This window comes from Coregonus clupeaformis, chromosome 14 (genome assembly GCF_020615455.1).
Source record: "Coregonus clupeaformis isolate EN_2021a chromosome 14, ASM2061545v1, whole genome shotgun sequence".
In the NCBI taxonomy this organism is placed as follows: Eukaryota; Metazoa; Chordata; class Actinopteri; order Salmoniformes; family Salmonidae; genus Coregonus; species Coregonus clupeaformis.
Window position 1 is genome coordinate 41,387,228 of NC_059205.1, and position 18,918 is coordinate 41,406,145.

Genomic DNA, 18,918 nt, shown 5'->3' on the forward strand with positions numbered 1-18,918 from the left:
ACCCTCCCTGGTCGCCATAGCAGGCATGTTGCCTCGGATACTACCACGGCTATTCCCTCACTGACTCTCACCATCTTCGTGATAGAAAGATATTAGACAGCAAACGCATCACGACGGCCTAACGTGATTCTCTGGTATTTCTCCCTGCAAAATAGCTATGCTGTATCCTAAATAATGGCATTTATTACATTACAAAACAGTTAGGCTACTCAGTGGCTATTAAAATAGTCATCATTAAAAGTAGTAAACAATTGACATTGATATATTGATAGGTGCGCTTTAGCCTGCACGTTAAAGACGTACATGCAAACAACAGGTCTAAACAATAATATAGGCCTAGATTCTAGACTATTTATTGCAAATGTTTCTATATTACACCGATCCACCATTATAGATATAGCTGTTAGCCTATCTCTTACTCTAAACAAGAGCTGGAGTCGTAGAATCGACTGTCTAATGGCCAATAAAATATTGACACAAACCCAAAATAACCGTATGTGCGTCTCCTGGCAGCTGATACAGTGTGGGAACATTATGCTCCTCATATAAATAAATGTAGGCTACTCACCGAATTTCCTGTCTGCAGAGGCTAAAAAATAGGGTTGGGAAGCAAGGAGGACGAGAAGAATGTAAATCGAATCCATGTTTCTCATTCTTGATCCATGACACACATGCAGTAGTTAACAATTCATGTCTATGGTTTCGTTTCGTTTGATGAAAGGAGAGAGGAGAGACAGAATCAGGGAGAGAGATGGAGGTTGGAAGGTAGGGGGAGGATGCAAGGCGATTCAGGCAGAAGCTCCATGGGTCTCGACTCCTGCAGTCAGTCTCACTACGATGATCAGCACTAGGAACATACCAGCGTTGGCCCCTCCTAGCTGACGCCAAGGAGAAGCGCACATGCTGAGAGCGCAGCTAACGCATCATTGAGCGCACACCATTATACAGCCACCCTAAATGTCTTTATTAACATTTTACATTTTACATTTTAGTCATTTAGCAGAGAGTGGCCAGACGGAAGCCACTCCTCAGTAAAAGGCACATGACAGCCCGCTTGGAGTTTACCAAAAGGCACATAAAGACTCTCAGACCATGACAAACCAGATTCTCTGGTCTGATGAACATTAACCCATTATAAGAGGCACATGTCAACAGAAGCTGGTTACTGATAATAAAAATGGTGATATTATGATTGTAGTTTGGTACTGTACTAAGTAACCTAGCCTGTTTAACTTTGTAAAATTTGCCTGAAAAGTATTGAACAGCCGAATGTGCCAATTGCCAATATGCGTCTTCTGTTAGAATGTAGGACAGAGCTGTTCAATGTCGGCCCTGAAGGGCCGAAACACTTCTGGTTTTCATCCTCTCCTTCCAATAAAGGGACGAATTCAGACCTGGGACACCAGGTGATTGCAATTAACTACCAGGTAGAAGAAAAAAAAACATAAGTGTTTTGGCTCTCCAGGACCGGAATTTTAACGGACCTGATACTTTAGCTTTCGGAAAGTATTCAGACCCCTTGACTTTTTCCACATTTTGTTACGTTACAGCCTTATTCTAAAATGGATTAAATAAAAATAAAAACTCAGCAATCTACACACAATACCCCATAATGACAAAGCAAAAACAGGTCTTTATAAATTTTTGGAAATGTATTAAAAATAAAAAACAGAAATACCTTATTTACATAAGTATTCAAACCCTTTGCTATGAGACTCAAAATTGAGCTCAGGTGCATCCTGTTTCCATTGGTCATCCTTGAGATGTTTCTACAACTTCATTGGAGTCCACCTGTGGTAAATTCAATTGATTGGACATGATTTGGAAAGGCACACACCTGTCTATATAAACTCCCACAGTTGACAGTGCATGTCAGAGCAAAAACCAAGCCATGAGGTTGAAGGAATTGTCCGTAGAGCTCAGAGACAGGATTGTGTCGAGGCACAGATCTGGGGAAGGGTACCAAAAAATGTCTGCAGCATTGAAGGTCCCCAAGAACACAGTGGCCTCCATCATTCTTAAATGGAAGAGGTTTGGAACCACCAAGACTCTTCCTAGAGCTGGCCGCCCGGCCAAACTGAGCAATCGGGGGAGAAGGGCCTTGGTCAGGGAGGTGACCAAGAACCCAATGCTCACTCTGACAGAGCTCTAGAGTTCCTCTGTGGAGATGGGAGAACCTTCCAGAAGGACAACCATCTCTGCAGCATGGAATGGAATGGGAGAAACTCCCCAAATACAAGCTTGTAGCGTCATACCCAAGAAGACTCGAGGCTGTAATCGCTGCCAAAGGTGCTTCAACAAAGTACTGAGTAAAGGGTCTGAATACTTATGTAAATGTTATATTTCCGTTTTGAATTTTTTATAAATTTGCAAAAATGTCTAAAAACCTGGTTTTACTGTTTCATTATGGGGTATTGTGTGCAGGTTGATAAGGGGGAAAAACGATTTAATCAATTTAAGAATAAGGCTGTAATGTAATAAAATGTGGAAAAAGTCAATGGATCTGAATAATTTCCAAAGAGGGCACGTGAAGAAAATCCCTATTGACAGCATTTGTTCCAGGAAATCCCTTTGAACATTAGATCTACCTTTCTAACATGAATCACTATCTCATTCCACCTCTCTCTCATTCCATCTCATCTCTCTCATACCCTAGGCCTAGGGTGTGACACCACATCCTCGTTCTGTGGCAGCCCATAGGTTCTCTCTCTATCATGCAATAACACAACATCACATCTGTTATTGGAGCATCCTGCTTTGGTATCCTCTTCAATCTGAGACCTTAATTCTGTAGAAGACCACCAAGGTAAAATTAGTTTTATATAGGATATTCAGGAGATATTCTGTTTTCTTTCGTCAATAGCTATTGAACCAAGCATGCCATGACTATGAAGATGAATATAATTTTACCTCAGTTAGAAGACCTACTGTAGACTTTGAAAAGAGAGCCGAGAACTGTGGGAATGGAGAACTGTAAGGTGGTTTGAGTTGACTGATACATCTATCTCCCTGAAATTAATAACCAGATAAATAAAAGTAAACCAAGGTAATACAAAGGCGTCAATGGTTGACTCATCCAATCAGAGAGTCAGTCATTGTGAGCACACCGACACACCATTTACAAATAACCATCCCTCAAATGTTTGCACATTACATATTTTTGTGACTCATGCCGCGTTCACATTATTTCGGAAACTTGGAAATATATGACTTGCTTACTCATTGTGGAAAGATCGCTACGTTTACACAGTCAGCCCAATTCTGCATTTTTTCCCCACTAATTGGTCTTTTGACCAATCACATCAGATCTTTTCAAATCAGCTCTTTTTCAGAGCTGATCTGATTGGTCAAAAGACCAGTTAGTGAAAAAATATCAGAATTGGGCTGCCTTTCTAACAGAGTTTTCCAATTGGGAAGTATCAGAATCAACTTATGTTCATTTTAACTAGGAGGTCCTGAGTTTCCGACGAGACATGAACACGGCATCGTTTGCAATGAGCAAGCTCATGTATTATTAAAAGGGCCCACAAGATCACGTCAATACACCTACATCGATTTGATGAAAATGAAATAAAAACAAGACGAATAGATATAAATGAATGAAAACAAGAAATATGAAAATAAATGAAAACAACAAGCATTAGTGCAAAATCAGATTAAGTTCTACCAATAAACGTTTGATAACAGTAGGACATTAGAATGAAGTCCATGGAGTCAAAGTAATATACAGCTTATTGCTGTGCATACAGCAATAGCTCTTTATTATTTAAAAGACATAAGGAGAAATTCTCAAACATGGAAACTATAAAAGCTTCTTTATACTTAAAAACATCTGAATATTTGTGGATTTAAGGCACAAGATAAATAAAGTACATGGAGAAGGCGAACCAGTTCAGGAGAGGATAGGAACTTGACTTCAGAGACCATTTTCATTTGATGGCTTACACATACAACTAGTTTAAAAAAGGACAGAGGTGACAGAGGTTTGAGTACACAAATCATAACTAATACATTAGGTTACACGCCACTGTGGCACAGTCTAAACGTGGTACAATCTAAAATGCTTTCCATTATGATGCATCATTAATGTGGTAACTAGATACAATACGGTCATACCCATAACGTAAACCAAAACAATTCCTTCATCCTTATCATGTGTTTTTTTTGCAATCGATTGCATTAAAGAGAAGCATTGAATAAGATATGCAAGCTGAAATGTGTTCGTAATACAAAAACATAATTAAGACTGGTATATTTATTGATAACAAACATGATACATATATTTCACCATCCATAATTGATCTGTCCTGATTTCAGAGTTGGAAAATCAATTATCATAAGCCACAATGATTTGAAGAAGGCTGGAATATTCCTGTGATGTTAACTAGAGCAAGTTGTGTTATTATTACTGTTCCTAAACACTATGCTGATGCTTAGAAAGACTTTCAAAATGCAGAAATGAATACTGTGAAAACATGCATACATATTTGGCTTAGTTAAAACCCCATATAGGCAATGAAATGAAACACTTGTGTCTTTGGTGGCCAAGTACTGTGCTAGGTGCACTATTTAACTTAGAGGAGAGACTGTCAACTTGTAGCATCATGCTCTGACATAGTTAATATGTTTAGACTGTAGAGTTTATATGTAGTTAGTTGAATTTAAAAAAATGAAATGGTAATTTTGACCAAGCGAAACCTCCCTCTACTAACACTATAATAACCTTCTCTTTAGTCTTCATTGTACATATTTACATATATGTTGTACATTCCCCACATAAAACAAGGCGGTTAAACTTGCTGTCAAAGCCGTAGCAAGAAAATCGATATTTTGTTACGGTCCTCAATCATTTCCTTTTAAATATGGAATAATTTTTTCATTCATTTTAACACCACATACTCCCTTTCTTACTATTGCACTGGATAGTTTCTAAGTGGGGAGCGCTAACAATGCAACTGATGTGTATAAATGAATATCAAAAGCTTTTTTACAATTGTCTTAAAAGCAACTGTATGGAAAAGCAGTTACGTTTGCTCAAGATCTGGGCTGTATGTATCATGTGTCTCAGAGTAGGAGTGCTGATCTATGATCATGTCCCCCCTGTCCATGTAATCTTATTGATTATGGATTCATGTCCATATTATCTTATCTATTGTGATCTAAAAGGCCAAACTGATCATAAATCAGCACTACTCTGAGATGCTTGACACATACGGGCTCTGGTGGCAATGATACATGGGTGAAGACTTGGTTAGGTCCTCCTCTACTTCTCATGGTGTAGTCTATAGCTGCTGAAGAGGTTTTTTCAGACCATCCTCACTCAACTCATACCTAGTGGCAAATACAGAGACGCATTGTTATAAAACAGGAATAACAAACATACATTTACATTGACTACGCTTCATTCTTTGTACCTCAAATGGTGTGATGAGAGCAAATAATGTCTCAATTTGTTTGAGAACAAGTAAACATGACGGTATTTTTTCAGTTATTTTCACTAACCATTGTGTCCATCCTTTTGCGATATCCTCGTAAGTCAGATCCACTAGAACCTGTCAGGATGACATGATATGAAGGACGTAGGGTGAGACTTGGACAGGTAAATAAGAAAGAGTGATTGCAACGTTTCCCTGTGAATCAGCAATAATGTATATTCACAGTTATGTCATCCAATAATGGACAAGGCATGCATGTATAAACATAGTGCTGTTGTAGCCCCATGTAGCTCAGTTGGTAGAGCATGGCGCTTGCAACGCCAGGGTTGTGGGTTCGATTCCCACGGGGGGCCAGTATGGGAAAAAAAAAAAAAATGTATGCACTCACTAACTGTAAGTCGCTCTGGATAAGAGCGTCTGCTAAATGACTAAAAATGTAAAATGTAAAAAGAGGACAGGTCCAGTCTCACCTTCCCAAGCAGCCCTTTGTGTTTGGAAAAAATATTTCCTCCGTTCTTTACTGCCACGTCCAGAGTCCGCCTGTGTAGCTCCACGATCGACACACTGAACTCAAATCTGACAACACACAAACACAATTCAATTATACAATGATTACCAGTACACCACCAGTAGATCCACTGATGTCTGATGGTGAGACGAGTAAAGAGGAATGTTTAAACTTACATCTGGTCGAAGACAGGGTTCAGTGTCTTCTTGTGCGTGTGGGTTTTCCTCCTCCCAGACCTTCGCTTGTCAGGTAGAAGATAGAGCCGCACATACGGATCTGACAAGTGATCTGTGAACACAATCAGGTTTCTGTGGAGAGAGAGAGAGATATATAGAGAGAAAGAGACATGAAGACACAGAAATAGAGAGGGACAGAGAGAGAGACAGACAGATAACGTGGACTATCCAGAGATAGACTAGATCCATTCAAGGCGGCTACTGTAGCTCATCAGTCATCTCATTACATGTGCCCTCCTGGAGTCTGAAGTGTAAATCAATGTCCTATTGAGAACTGAGTAGTTTGACACAATTAAGTTAGCTGGATCACATCCTTTGAGTTAACAGAAAACAACTATCAAAACTAAAGCATTCATTGTGTGATCAAATAAAAAAGCTTGTACTGTACATTGAAAATAGAGTGGATACATCTGATACAACCGACACCTTGTCCAATACTTAGTGTATAGAATAACATGGGCATGCTACAGTTTTGGCAGCATCCCAAATGGCACCCTATTCCCTATACAGTGTAATAGGGTGCCATATGGGACACAGGCTAAATCTCCTGTCATGTCTCTTACCGGCAGGCGTGCACCACCACGATGAGCTTGTTCCTCTGAGAGCTGTGTCTGACAGTCAACTGTACCTCACCCAGGGGGAAATGACTGGCTGAGCCACTGTGGACAGAGACACACACATTAGTCTAATTGTTCTGATAACAAACAAGACTTCACATTAGGTCTGTAATATAATCTGCAAGTTAGTCAATATTTCTGTATTTTATGCTTTGATTATGTCACAATGAGGTGTGTATGTGCGCATGCCTGCATGCGTGCATCAATGTGTTTTTGTGTGTGCTTGGTTTCATGCATGCTTACTTCTGCAGCTCTCTCAGCCTCTGCTGGAGCTCCTGTGTGGCGTAGGGGTTGGAGATGTCTGAGGCGATGCTGGGGGTTGACCCCCTGTGGGCCAGGTGTTTCTGAGAGCCAGAGATGGCCAGGTTGGAGGTGCTCCTGCCTGCGTCGGCCAGGCCGATGCCTACCGGGCCCCCTGAGTAGGGCTCGCAATCCCCCCCTCTCCTGTGGAGCTCCTGGGTGGAGGCATCCACAGAGCTGGGGAGGTCTAAGACAGGGTTGGGGGGTTCGGAGACTGACGGTCTCTTCATGGGGATGGGGTTACTAGTGCTGGCCTTACGAACCTGCACCGAGGACGTTTGGTCAGATGCTATCAGCTTCTCCAGACACAGAACCTGCAGAAGTGGGACATTGAGGTTGGAGAGGCTTAAAAATAATCATATGAGACACATTGCTTGTCTTCATTGAATAATGTGTAGTACATACAGTACCAGTCAAAGGTTTGGACACACCTACTCATTCAAGGGTTTTTCTTTATTTTTACAATTGTAGAATAATAGTGAAGACATCAAAACTATAAAATAACACATATGGAATCATGTAGTAACCAAACAAGTGTTAAACAAATCAAAATATATTTTATATTTGAGATTCTTCAAATAGCCACCCGTTGCCTTGATGACAGTTTTGCACACTCTTGGCATTCTCTCAACCAGCTTCACCTGGAATGCTTTTCCAACAGTCTTGAAGGAATTCCCACATATGCTGAGCACTTGTTGGCTGCTTTTCCTTCACCCTGCCGTACGACTCATCCCAAACCATCTCAATTGGGTTGAGGTCGGGGGATTGTGGAGGCCAGGTCATCTGATGCAGCACTCCATCACTCTCCTTCTTGGTAAAATAGCCCTTACACAGCCTGGAGGCGTGTTGGGTCATTGTCCTGTTGAAAAACAAATGATAGTCCCACTAAGCCCAAACCAGATGGGATGGCATATCGCTGCAGAATGCTGTGGTAGCCATGCTGGTTAATTCTAAATAAATCACAGACAGTGTCACCAGCAAAGCACCCCCACACCATAACACCTCCTCCTCCATGCTTTACGGTAGGAAAATCATCCATTCACCCACACCGCATCTCACAAAGACACGGCGGTTGGAACCAAAAATCTCCAATTTGGACTCCAGACCAAAGGACACATTTCCACCGGTCTAATGTCCATTGCTCGTGTTTCTTGGCACAAGCAAGTCTCTTCTTCTTATTGGTGTCCTTTAGTAGTGGTTTCTTTGCAGCAATTAGACCATGAAGGCCTGATTCACACAGTCCTCTCTGAACAGTTGATGTTGAGATGTGTCTGTTACTTGAACTCTGTGAAGCATTTATTTGGGCTGCAATTTCTGTGGCTGGTAACTAATTAACTTATCCTCTGCAGCAGAGGTAACTCTGGGTCTTCCATTCCTGTGGCGGTCCTCATGAGAGCCAGTTTCATCATAGCGCTTGATGGTTTTTGCAACTGCACTTGAAGAAACTTTCAAAGTTCTTGAAATGTTCCGTATTGACTGATCTTCATGTCTTAAAGTAATGATGGACTGTTGTTTCTCTTTGCTTATTTGAGCTGTTCTTGCTATATTATGGACTTGGTGTTTTACCAAATAGGGCTATCTTCTGTTTACCCCCCTACCTTGTCACAACACAACTGATTGGCTCAAACACATTTAGAAGGAAATACATTCCACAAATTAACTTTTAAGAAGGCAAACCTGTTAATTTAAATGCATTAAAGGTGACTACCTCATGAAGCTGGTTGAGAGAATGCCAGTGCAAAGCTGTCATCAAGGCAAAGGGTGGCTATTTGAAGAATCTTTGGTTACTACATGATTCCATATGTGTTATTTCATAGTTTTGATGTATTCACTATTATTCTACAATGTTAAAAATAAAGAAAACCCCTTGAATGAGTTGGTGTCCAAACTTTTGACTGGTAGTGTATATATCTTTTTAAAAGCAAAAATGCGAAATGATTGCAGTCAGGCTAAACATTGAACATTTAGCAGGGAGAGTAATAAGGTGAATATGACTCCGTCCCAAATGGCACCCTATTCCCTGCATGGGTCCTGGTCAAAAGAAGTGCACTATATAGGGAATAGGGTGCCAATTTGGGACACAGCCAACGTAAAAGAGTCCTATTCAGACCCTCATGGACCTTTACCCTCAGTGCAATCTTTATCTTGAGGGTGCAGCTGGGCCCAGAGTTCTTGAGCGGGAAGTGCTGGTATAGTGTCATGTCCTCAGCCTCTAGGAGACGGACCAGGGGCAGGTTCAGAGTCCCCAGGGAACACTCATGTTTCTCATCCTTCACCTGAGGAGAGAAAAGGGGACACATCATCACACAGCCACAGCACAAATCAAACGCAACAACAAACTTTACAGCAAAACAATCAAATGAGGCAAGCTAGAGGCAAAGATGTCATAAAACAGTAAAATCGTTGATGAAAAGCCAAGCTAAACATGTGGGGTTTTAAGCGTGATTTAAAACAGCAGACAAAATCAACTCAATCCCACATCATAGCCACAGAGATCAAATCAGACACAAAAGCCAGACTAAATGGCTGACATTTTGAGGTCACTCAGGAGGGAAAGCATGCTTCTGTACCTCGGCCTCCAGCTCTTGGCATTTGGGGTTGTGGATAAGGAAAGTAAACACCTCTTCCCAAACAGGCTCGTTGGTCTTATACCTTGTCTGGTTAGGGAAGGAGGATCATGTTAGAGACAGTATAACAACTATAAATATTATATTCACGTTGCACTGGAAATACCTCTGTATTTTATGTGGTTAATGTAACCAGTTGTGGAAAAAGTACCCAATTGTCATACTTGAGAAAAAGTAAAGATACCTTAATAGAAAATGACTCAAGTAAAAGTGAAAGTCACCCAGTAAAATACTACTTGAGTAAAAGTCTAAAAGTATTTGGTTTTAAATATACTTAAGTATCAAAAGTAAATGTAATTGCAAAAATATACTTAAGTATCAAAAGTAAATCATTTAAAATTCCTTATATTAAGCAAACCATAAGGCAGCATTTTGTTGTTTTTAAAATCTATGGATAGCCAGAGGCACACTCCAACACTGACATAATTTACAAACGAAGCATGTGTGTTTAGTGCATGAATTTGACAAGTTTCCTGTCAAAATGTAACGAGTACTTTTGGGTGTCAGGGAAAATGTATGGAGTAAAAAGTACATTATTTTCTTTAGGAATGTAGTAAAGTAAAAGTAAAAGTTGTCAAAAATATAAATAGTAAAGTACAGATGCCCCCCAAAAATACTTAAGTAGTGCTTTAAAGTATTTTTACTTAAGTACTTTACACCACTGAATGTAACATACAAATCTAGGGTCTAGAAAATGTGTTATTTTGGTCTTGAGCTTACCTTACTCTCATAGGTTTTGTGGCCGACTGTGAATTGTACAAAGGGACTCGGGACGCTGCTCACTTTCTTACCAGACTGTGAAACAACAAGAAAAGGTATAAAACACATAACCTCTAGCCCTGTGAGATGTTAACTTCATTAGGTACTACTGTATCACCCTAGCCTCATCAAGTTCAGTATTTAAATGTTTAAATATCTAATCACTTAAAAATAGTTTTTGTTTTGTTGATGAAATGCAGAAGAGGAGTGTCCGGCAGCATGGTAAAAAAAACTGCAGTACATATTCTGCTGGTCTATCACACGTGCAATGATGTCAGAGCGAAAAACAACAACAACAGTGTTCGTTGTTTGCAGTTCTTCTTTGTTGTTGTAATATCCCAAAACTGACGTGGCAGTTTCACCAATTAAGAATTGTAGCTAAAATAACTTATTTCATTATGTAGAATGGGTATATTCTCAACAATATAATTCAAATCAATTTTTTTACATCAGCAGATGCTCTATATTTCTGAAATATATTTGTGAAATAAAGATTCTGTTAAAAGTGATTTATGTAAAACTAATCATGTGGACTGATCCCTCATTGGCTAAATATGGCAGCATAAAGACTTGAGATCAGGAAGTAGGTATTGAAGTTACATAAATGTCTATAGAAGAACCCCATAACACCAGGAAATAGAGTTGAATTTGGAAGAGAGAGGAAATACTTATATAAAGATAGATTTTCTTGGTGCATTAATTATCTCATACAACACATTTGTTATGTACATCAGAATATGGTGCTTGGAATGCAGTTTTGTCCACAAACACAATTAGTAGAGTTTGGGGTTTGTTAATAATTAATTACACAAAACAAGGAACCCAAATCAACTTGCAAGGCATTTTGAATGCTCCAGCAGCAGTCCTGTAGCAATACATGGGTGGGGAACAACTTGTAAGCAATATTACTCACTGGGATCTAATCAATCGATACAGTTGACGCTAGTCTAGTAAACTTAATTGCTTTCCACTTTCACAAATTGCCTACTACTCAACACATTTGTATTCAGGAAACGAGTACATGATAAACTGATCAATACTAAATCCACTTCCTAATAGAAAAAGCACGGTACTGTATGTGGTTCCCCTACTACAGTGTAACTCTGGCCAACTGCAGTGTGTGTCTCTAGGCCCTGTTCAAATACCTTAAATGCATCCTTAATCACTGATCTATAAGTGAGTGCACAGATGAAAACATAGCTTCCACCCCATTGCTTTCACCAGTCTTACTGTATTACAGGAAGGGTGTTTAAAAAAAAGTATTTAACAGGGCCTTTAGTCTTCCTCAGTCTGTCTGTCTGTCTGTCTGGATGGCTCTGCATGCTCGGATGTTACATTACCTTGATGGCCTTACTGACTGAGGCCTTCTTCAAACCGTCATGGTTGAATTCTAAAGGATTGCGCTTTTTCCCCCAGGGCAGGAGAGAATGAACACACCAGGTTGGTTATTAGGACAGGGCATGCAAGGAGGAGGAGGAGCAGGAGGAAGAGGAGGAGGTTAAATCATGGATGGAGCGACGATGACGACCACACACCAGACGACCCCAAAACCAGGATGCCAGGTAGAGACAGACAGAGACAAAAACAACATGATGAGCACAAGGTTAATAAATGAAGGTTCCCCCAATGAATCATGAAGTGTATTGACAACGACATACCCAGGAAAAACACAATGGGAGATAAAGAGGCGCATTCATTATGGAGAAAACAGAAGAACCATTCCAACCCTGACAAGGCAGTCCAGTAACAGGAGTGAGATGGTGTTTGTGAATAGAAAGTAATAATTGGGGTAAGGTTCCAGTAACTTTCCCAAAATTCCTAGGTTTTCTAAAAATCCCAGTTGGAGGATTCCCAGAATCAGGACGGAATCTGTGAAACCTCCAACCAATAATGGGGATATTCATGTTGTAGTTGTTATGTACATCTATGACATTCCAGATACTTTATTATCTCTTTATAAGTAAATGGAGTAGAGTCATTCTTTTAATGAGTACTTTCGTACAACACAGACAACATCATTTCTAGCAACAAATACATCTACAGTTAAATGAATACAGTTCATCCACAGAGTGAAGCAGTTCGTTCAGGACGTAGTATATCCTTGCATTCTGTATCACATTAGCTATTCATTCGCTGTTGTTAAACATTACATTTTTGTTGTCAGCTACACATCTTTGGAGAATTGTTAACATATCTTGACAGGTCATGTCACTGCCCCCTTCCCAAATGGCACCCTATTTCCTATATATAGAATAGGGTGCCATTTGGGACGCAGACCATGCCTTGCTAAGTCATGCCATTGCTTTTGGACTGAGTAGTGTGGGAGACATGTGTAACAGGATATTGGAGTTGGGAGATGCTCTGAGATGACTAGTTATGTCTGGAATTTGAGACAAGGCGAGGCAGGGTGAGTGTCCTTAGGACGCCCGTGTTACAGGTAAGAGAGCATTTGTTGCTGGGGCAACAACCCATTAACAGGCGGGTAATGGCTGGATAAGCGGGTTGGAGGGAAAGCAATCTACAGACAGGCCTCCTAACATGCCTCTGGCTCTTTTGCACCAATATCTTTCTCAAGACCTGGCCTCATAGTTATGACTGACAGCCTCACTGTTAAATCACTGTATGTTTTATGCAACATTTTAAGAACATACGTGCATAAGTCAATCATACGACAGTCAACATGCTTATTGGAGTTTCTTTCTCATTTCAATCGTCAAAATTGCAAACAAAAAAACTATAACTAGGATGCAAAATACCAGAGGACTCACAAATAAGGTCCTATAGAGAGAGGCCGTATTCTCACAAAAGACTAGGCCCGAAGCTCTCCGCTCTTTTAAGTGGCCAGAACCCAAGTTCCCCTCGAACACACTCTTCAGAGGAGGGAAATGGAGAGAAGAAAGCAAAGAAGAAGAAGAGGCTGAAAAGAGACATGTGAAGCAGGGTTTGCCTACGCTATGCATTTATGCAAATAGAGTCAAAACAGATGTTATTTCACAGGTGATATAGAACAGTATATCAACTTCAGCTACAATAATGTATCCCTTTGGCAGACTATTAGTGTGAGGGAATAAATATTAACATTATCACGAGGAGAGGAGAGGAGGGAGGAGAAGGGAAGGAGTTCAAGCAAGAGAACAATCAGAGGAAGAGGAGGAAGAGGAGGCAGGTGAGAGAAGCTGGGGTGAACTGGGAGGCTCATACTGTCTGATGACTAGTAGACTGGCACAATAATACCTTATGTTTTATGGCCTTTGAGGAAACTTGACATTACCATCTCCTAACTAACAAATGAAAGAAGTTGTGCTTAGTTAAGGCAATGTAGTGCGTTTCCCCATCCAAGTTATAGTTTAAATGGGGCCAATGATTGATGTTTAACCTCTGCTACACATTAGACCCTGCAGAACGGATGATCAACCTTAAGTATATAGTAGCTCTTGTGGTTCTTCCTATTCTTCCAGTGAGTTTACCACAGGTGGAGTGACTTACTGGGAGGTTCCTTGCTGAGTCCAGGTAGACCACCAGCAGTGCAGATGACAGGCCGTCGTTAGCCTGGCCTTTATCGGCCTTAATACTGGTCAGCACCTAGGAGAGACAGCGGAAGAGGACCAGACCATAATCAATAGTTACAGTTAGTTAATCAATTCAAACAACTTTATTTGTCCACTTAGTACAATGCTATTAGGGTTATAGCGGTGCTTCAAACAGGTACAGAGGCAGTAAATAGGCAAGACCATGAGAGACAATGAATTATGCACTTTAGCCAATACTGTAGGAGTTGCAATTTGTACTGTTGGTCAAACATTGAATGATGTGAGTTATCTATTCTTGGCTTCAGTGCTGATATAATGGACTGCAGAAATGCAGTTTGTGTCCCAAATGACACCCTATTTCCCTATTTAGCGCATTACTTTTGACTAGAGCCCTATAGGCCCTGGTCAAAAGTAATGCGCTAAATAGGGAATAGGGTGTCATTTGGGACGTATCCACAGCATTAGGTGTTACAGGGATCTATGAGTGTACTAATGGAACAAATGTTAAATAAGCACCACAGCACTAGTTCAAACAGGGTGAGCACTCCGTCTTGGATTATCCAAAATATCCCTCTAATCTGCATGTTTAATTTACTAATTAATATGTAGACTTATTAATGTTGAGTGTCTTAATGCTGAAGGACTGAAAAGTTAATTAACATACAGACTGATCTAAAGTAGCACTCAGAAAGACTAGGCTTGTGTCCTAATTGGCACCCTACTCTCTATATAGTGCACTACTTTTGACCTGATCAAAAGTATTGCACTACATCGGCAATAGGGTGCCATTTTGGATGCAGTGTAGAGAAAGGCGGTACCTGATCCAGCTTTTCAGGAGTGGGGAGCAGAGACAGCCACTCTAGTTTTAAATGCAGCTTTCCGGTGTTCACCTCCTCCATGACAAACCACTGGAATGGAACACAGTGTGCCGGATGATCACATATACTGTATTTACAATTGAGTGTTTTTATTTAGAAAAAAAAACAAAAAAAAACACTTTACCTCATCAACTTTCTGTTCCTTCTGAAGTTCAGCCACATCTATCAGTAAACTGTAGGGAAATATACACATACTGTACTGTGAGTTAATTGGAGAGAGTGGCTAACACATGATAACTTTATGTGCTACAGCAGAGGTCATGCTTGATGTTCAAGTGATGTTGATGGCTGAGGAAGGACCCCAAAGGATTGGGATCTATCATTAACCTTCCTAGGAAATCATCCTGGTCTGTGTCCTCATCAAACAGCTCTATCTCCAGGTTCTGTGGTCCTGACTGCTCATACACCATAGCCTGAGGGTCACATTTACACATACAGTTTTACAGACCTTCTGCGTGGCATACAGGACAACATATTGGTAATGTACTGTAATAATGTATCTAATGTCAGAGAACTCACCCACTCCAACATTGTAAAATAGTCCCATTCAGTTTCTTCAATAAGACATTCCCTCTCATACTGTCAAAGATCTAATCATGATTTTTTCAGACAGAACAATCATCCTAAGAACACTTCTCGAACCTCCTTGTGGACACTTTAAAATGTTTTCTCTACCTCATAGACTTCGTTCCACTTGGGATGGATGTTCTCCTTGACCACCTTGCTCTGGAACAGCTGGTTGCCGATGTGAAGGACACCGTATGGGTCTGACTTGCCCTTGATCAGACCCCCCAGGAACTTATCCTTCCCTAACAGGTCCTGGGCCTCCAGGAAGTGAATCCTCAGGACACCCTAGAGGAGAGAGAGACAAAACACTAAGTTCATAATACTGTATATCATAGTGATTTAATGTATTACATTAACAACATTGGAATTCAATAATGCCATAAGGGATGGGTTGCATTTGAACATAACAAAACAACAGCAAAAAATGTTTTGATTCATTTAGTGGAATATGTGTCTTGCTTTCAGTGATTGGGAATCCTCCCTACCTTAGGTATTGGGAAGCGTAGCTGAGCCAGCTGAGCCTCTCCTACCAGAGGAATGGTGATGCGGTTGGGCAGGACCAGGTAGCTGTAGATGATGTCCTGGATCAGGTTATCACACAAGCCACTAACAGGGGACACAGACAGGGATACACGTTATAAGACACACAGTCCAGGGGACACACAGAGACACTGATAGAAAACGTACATCTTCCATTCAGGTTGCTGCTACCGCCATCCTGTTACAACCAACATTCTGCATTTGAAATGGCTCTCTATTCCCTACATGGGTCGTTCTACAGAAGTGGTGTAAATTGGGGGTTGGAAAGAAATTCCCATTTGTATCCCATTTCTCCCAAACTTTCAGCACACGTCTTCCAACATACACTATATATACAAAAGTATGTGGACACCCCTTCAAGTTAGTGGATTCTGCTATTTCAGCCACACCCGTTGCTGACAAGTGTATAAAATCAAGCACACAGCCATGCAATCTCCATAGACAAACATTGGCAGTAGAGTGGCCTTACTGAAGCGTTCATTGACTTTCAACGTGGCACCATCATAGGATGCCACCTTTCCAACAAGTCAGTTTGTCAAATTCCTGCCCTGCTAGAGCTGCCCTGGTCAACTGTAAGCGCTGTTATTGTGAAGTGTAAAACGTCTAGGAGCAACAACGGCTCAGCCGCGAAGTGGAAAGCCACACAAGCTCACAGAACGGGAGTGCTGAAGCGCGTACTACTGAGTTCCAAACTGCCTCTGGAAGCAACATCAGCACAAGAACGGTTCGTCAGGAGCTTCATGAAATGGGTTTCCATGGCTGAGCAGCCGCACACAAGCCTAAGATCACCATGCGCAATGCCAAGCGCCGGCTGGAGTGGTGTAAAGCTCACCGCCAATGGACACTGGAGAAGTGGAAACGCATTCTCTGGAGTGATGAATCACGCTTCACCATCTGGCAGTACGACAAACTAATTTGGGATTGGTGGATGCCAGGAGAACGTTACCTGCCCGAATGAATAGTGCCAACTGTAAAGATTGGTGGAGGAGGAATAGGGGTCTGGGGCTGTTTTTCATGGTTCAGGCTCCTTAGTTCCAGTGAAGGGAAATCTTAACGCTACAGCATACAATGACATTCTAGACGATTCTGTGCTTCCAACTTTGTGGCAAAAGTTTGGGGAAGGCCCTTTACTGTTTCAGCATGACAATGCCCCCGTGCACAAAGCGAGGTCCAGACAGAAATGGTTTGTCGAGATCGGTGTGGAAGAACTTGACTGGCCTGCACAGAGCTCTGAGCTCAACCCCATCAAACACCTTTGGGATGAATTGGAACGGCGACTGCGATCCAGGCCTAATCGCCCAACATCAGTGTCCGACTAATGCTCTTGTGGCTGAATGGAAGCAAGTCCCTGCAGCAATGTTCCAACATCTAGTGGAAAGCATTCCCAGAAGAGTGGAGACTATTATAGCAGCAAATGGGGGACCAACTCCATATGAATGCCCATGACTTTGGAATAAGATGTTCGATGAGCATGTGTCCTGTCCACACACTTTTGGTCATGTAGTGTCTGTCAGGTAGACATACAGTACATACTACTCACACACTTAAGTTTGTATTGCATATTTGATATATTTACCTGAATTCGTTACCACCCCACTAAATGTAACTATTTAAATGTTTTGAAAAAGTTGCAATAAAGGGAGAACAATGCATATTTTGATTAACCTTCTATTATAGTCCTTCAGTAGCCTTCAACTGCTCTTAAACACTAGTAAAACTAAATGCATGCTTTTCAATCGAACGCTGCTAGCACCCGCCCACCCGACTAGAATCACCACTCTCGACGGGTCTGACCTAGAGTATGTGGACAACTACAAATATCTAGGTGTCTGGTTAGACTGTAAACTCAACTTCCAGACTCACATAAAGAATCTCCAATCCAAAGTTAAATCTAGAATCGGCTTCCTATTTCGCAACAAAGCCTCCTTCACTCATGCTGCCAAACATGCCCTCGTAAAACTGACTATCCTACCGATCCTTGACTTCGGCGATGTCATTTACAAAATAGCCTCCAACACTCTACTCAGCAAATTGGATGTAGTCTATCACAGTGCCATCCGTTTTGTCTCCAAAGCCCCATACACTACCCACCACTGTGACCTGTACGCTCTTGTTGGCTGGTCCTCACTACATGTCCGTCGTCAAACCCACTGGCTCCAGGCCATCTATAAATCACTGCTAGGCAAATCCCCGCCTTATCTTAGCTCATTGGTCACCATAGCAGCACCCACCCGTAGTCTGCGCTCCAGCAGGTATATCTCACTGGTCATTCCCAAAGCCAACACCTCCTTTGGCCGCCATTCCTTCCAGTTCTCTGCTGCCAATGACTGGAACGAATTGCAAAAATCTCTGAAGCTGGAGACTCTTATCTCCCTCAATAACTTTACGCATCAGTTGTCAGAGCACCTTACCGATCACTGCACCTTTACACAGCCCATCTGAAATTAGCCCACCCAACTACCTCATCCCTATATTGTTATTTATTTTGCTCTTTTGCACCCCAGTATCTCTATTTGCACATAATCTCTTGCACATCTAGCATTCCAGTGTTAATACTATTGTAATTATTCTGCACTATAGCCTATTTATTGCCTTACCTCCATAACTTGCTACATTTGCACACACTGTATATATATTTTCTGTTGTATTTCTGACTTTATGTTTTTTTACCCCATATGTAACTCTGTGTTGTTTTTATTGCACTACTTTGCTTTATCTTGGCCAGGTCGCAGTTGTAAATGAGAACCTGTTCTCAACTGGCTTACCTGGTTAAATAAAGGTGAAATAAAAAATAAAAAATAGTCATTTTATGAATTTTATTTGCATACAAAATTAACAAAATAGTAAAAACAGGATTTTTTACCTGATTTTCAAAACCTTTACATTTCATTGAGAGAAATATAATATCTATTGCTTTCTGT

At 41.0% G+C, this 18,918-nt stretch overlaps 2 protein-coding genes across 8 annotated transcripts in view; both read right to left on the reverse strand.

Annotated features, from left to right (window-relative positions):
- Positions 1-879, reverse strand: part of LOC121580885 (receptor-type tyrosine-protein phosphatase N2) — a 186,267-nt gene extending 185,388 nt beyond the window's left edge. The window contains exon 1 of the mRNA XM_045224816.1: positions 569-879. Within this exon, the coding sequence (XP_045080751.1) occupies positions 569-653 (85 nt within the window). The 5' untranslated portion in view covers positions 654-879. The remainder of the gene's footprint in view (positions 1-568) is intronic.
- Positions 880-3,720: 2,841 nt separating this feature from the next.
- The window catches only part of LOC121580884 (extended synaptotagmin-2-B), a 55,154-nt gene continuing 39,956 nt past the window's right edge, over positions 3,721-18,918 (reverse strand). For 2 of the 7 annotated variants that reach the window (XM_041896016.2, XM_041896014.2), the window contains 17 exons: positions 15,943-16,063; positions 15,566-15,742; positions 15,218-15,303; positions 15,015-15,063; positions 14,831-14,920; positions 13,969-14,064; positions 13,251-13,352; positions 11,823-11,885; positions 10,444-10,518; positions 9,667-9,753; positions 9,223-9,372; positions 7,040-7,410; positions 6,743-6,838; positions 6,120-6,251; positions 5,906-6,011; positions 5,503-5,552; positions 3,721-5,331 (listed from right to left, as the gene is read on the reverse strand). In XM_041896016.2, coding sequence (XP_041751950.1) covers positions 5,283-5,331; positions 5,503-5,552; positions 5,906-6,011; positions 6,120-6,251; positions 6,743-6,838; positions 7,040-7,410; positions 9,223-9,372; positions 9,667-9,753; positions 10,444-10,518; positions 11,823-11,885; positions 13,251-13,352; positions 13,969-14,064; positions 14,831-14,920; positions 15,015-15,063; positions 15,218-15,303; positions 15,566-15,742; positions 15,943-16,063 — 1,900 coding nt within the window. In that variant the 3' untranslated portion in view covers positions 3,721-5,282. The remainder of the gene's footprint in view (positions 5,332-5,502; positions 5,553-5,905; positions 6,012-6,119; positions 6,252-6,742; positions 6,839-7,039; positions 7,411-9,222; positions 9,373-9,666; positions 9,754-10,443; positions 10,519-11,822; positions 11,886-13,250; positions 13,353-13,968; positions 14,065-14,830; positions 14,921-15,014; positions 15,064-15,217; positions 15,304-15,565; positions 15,743-15,942; positions 16,064-18,918) is intronic. The other 5 variants (XM_041896019.2, XM_041896017.2, XM_041896021.2 and 2 more) reach the window with 3 other exon arrangements.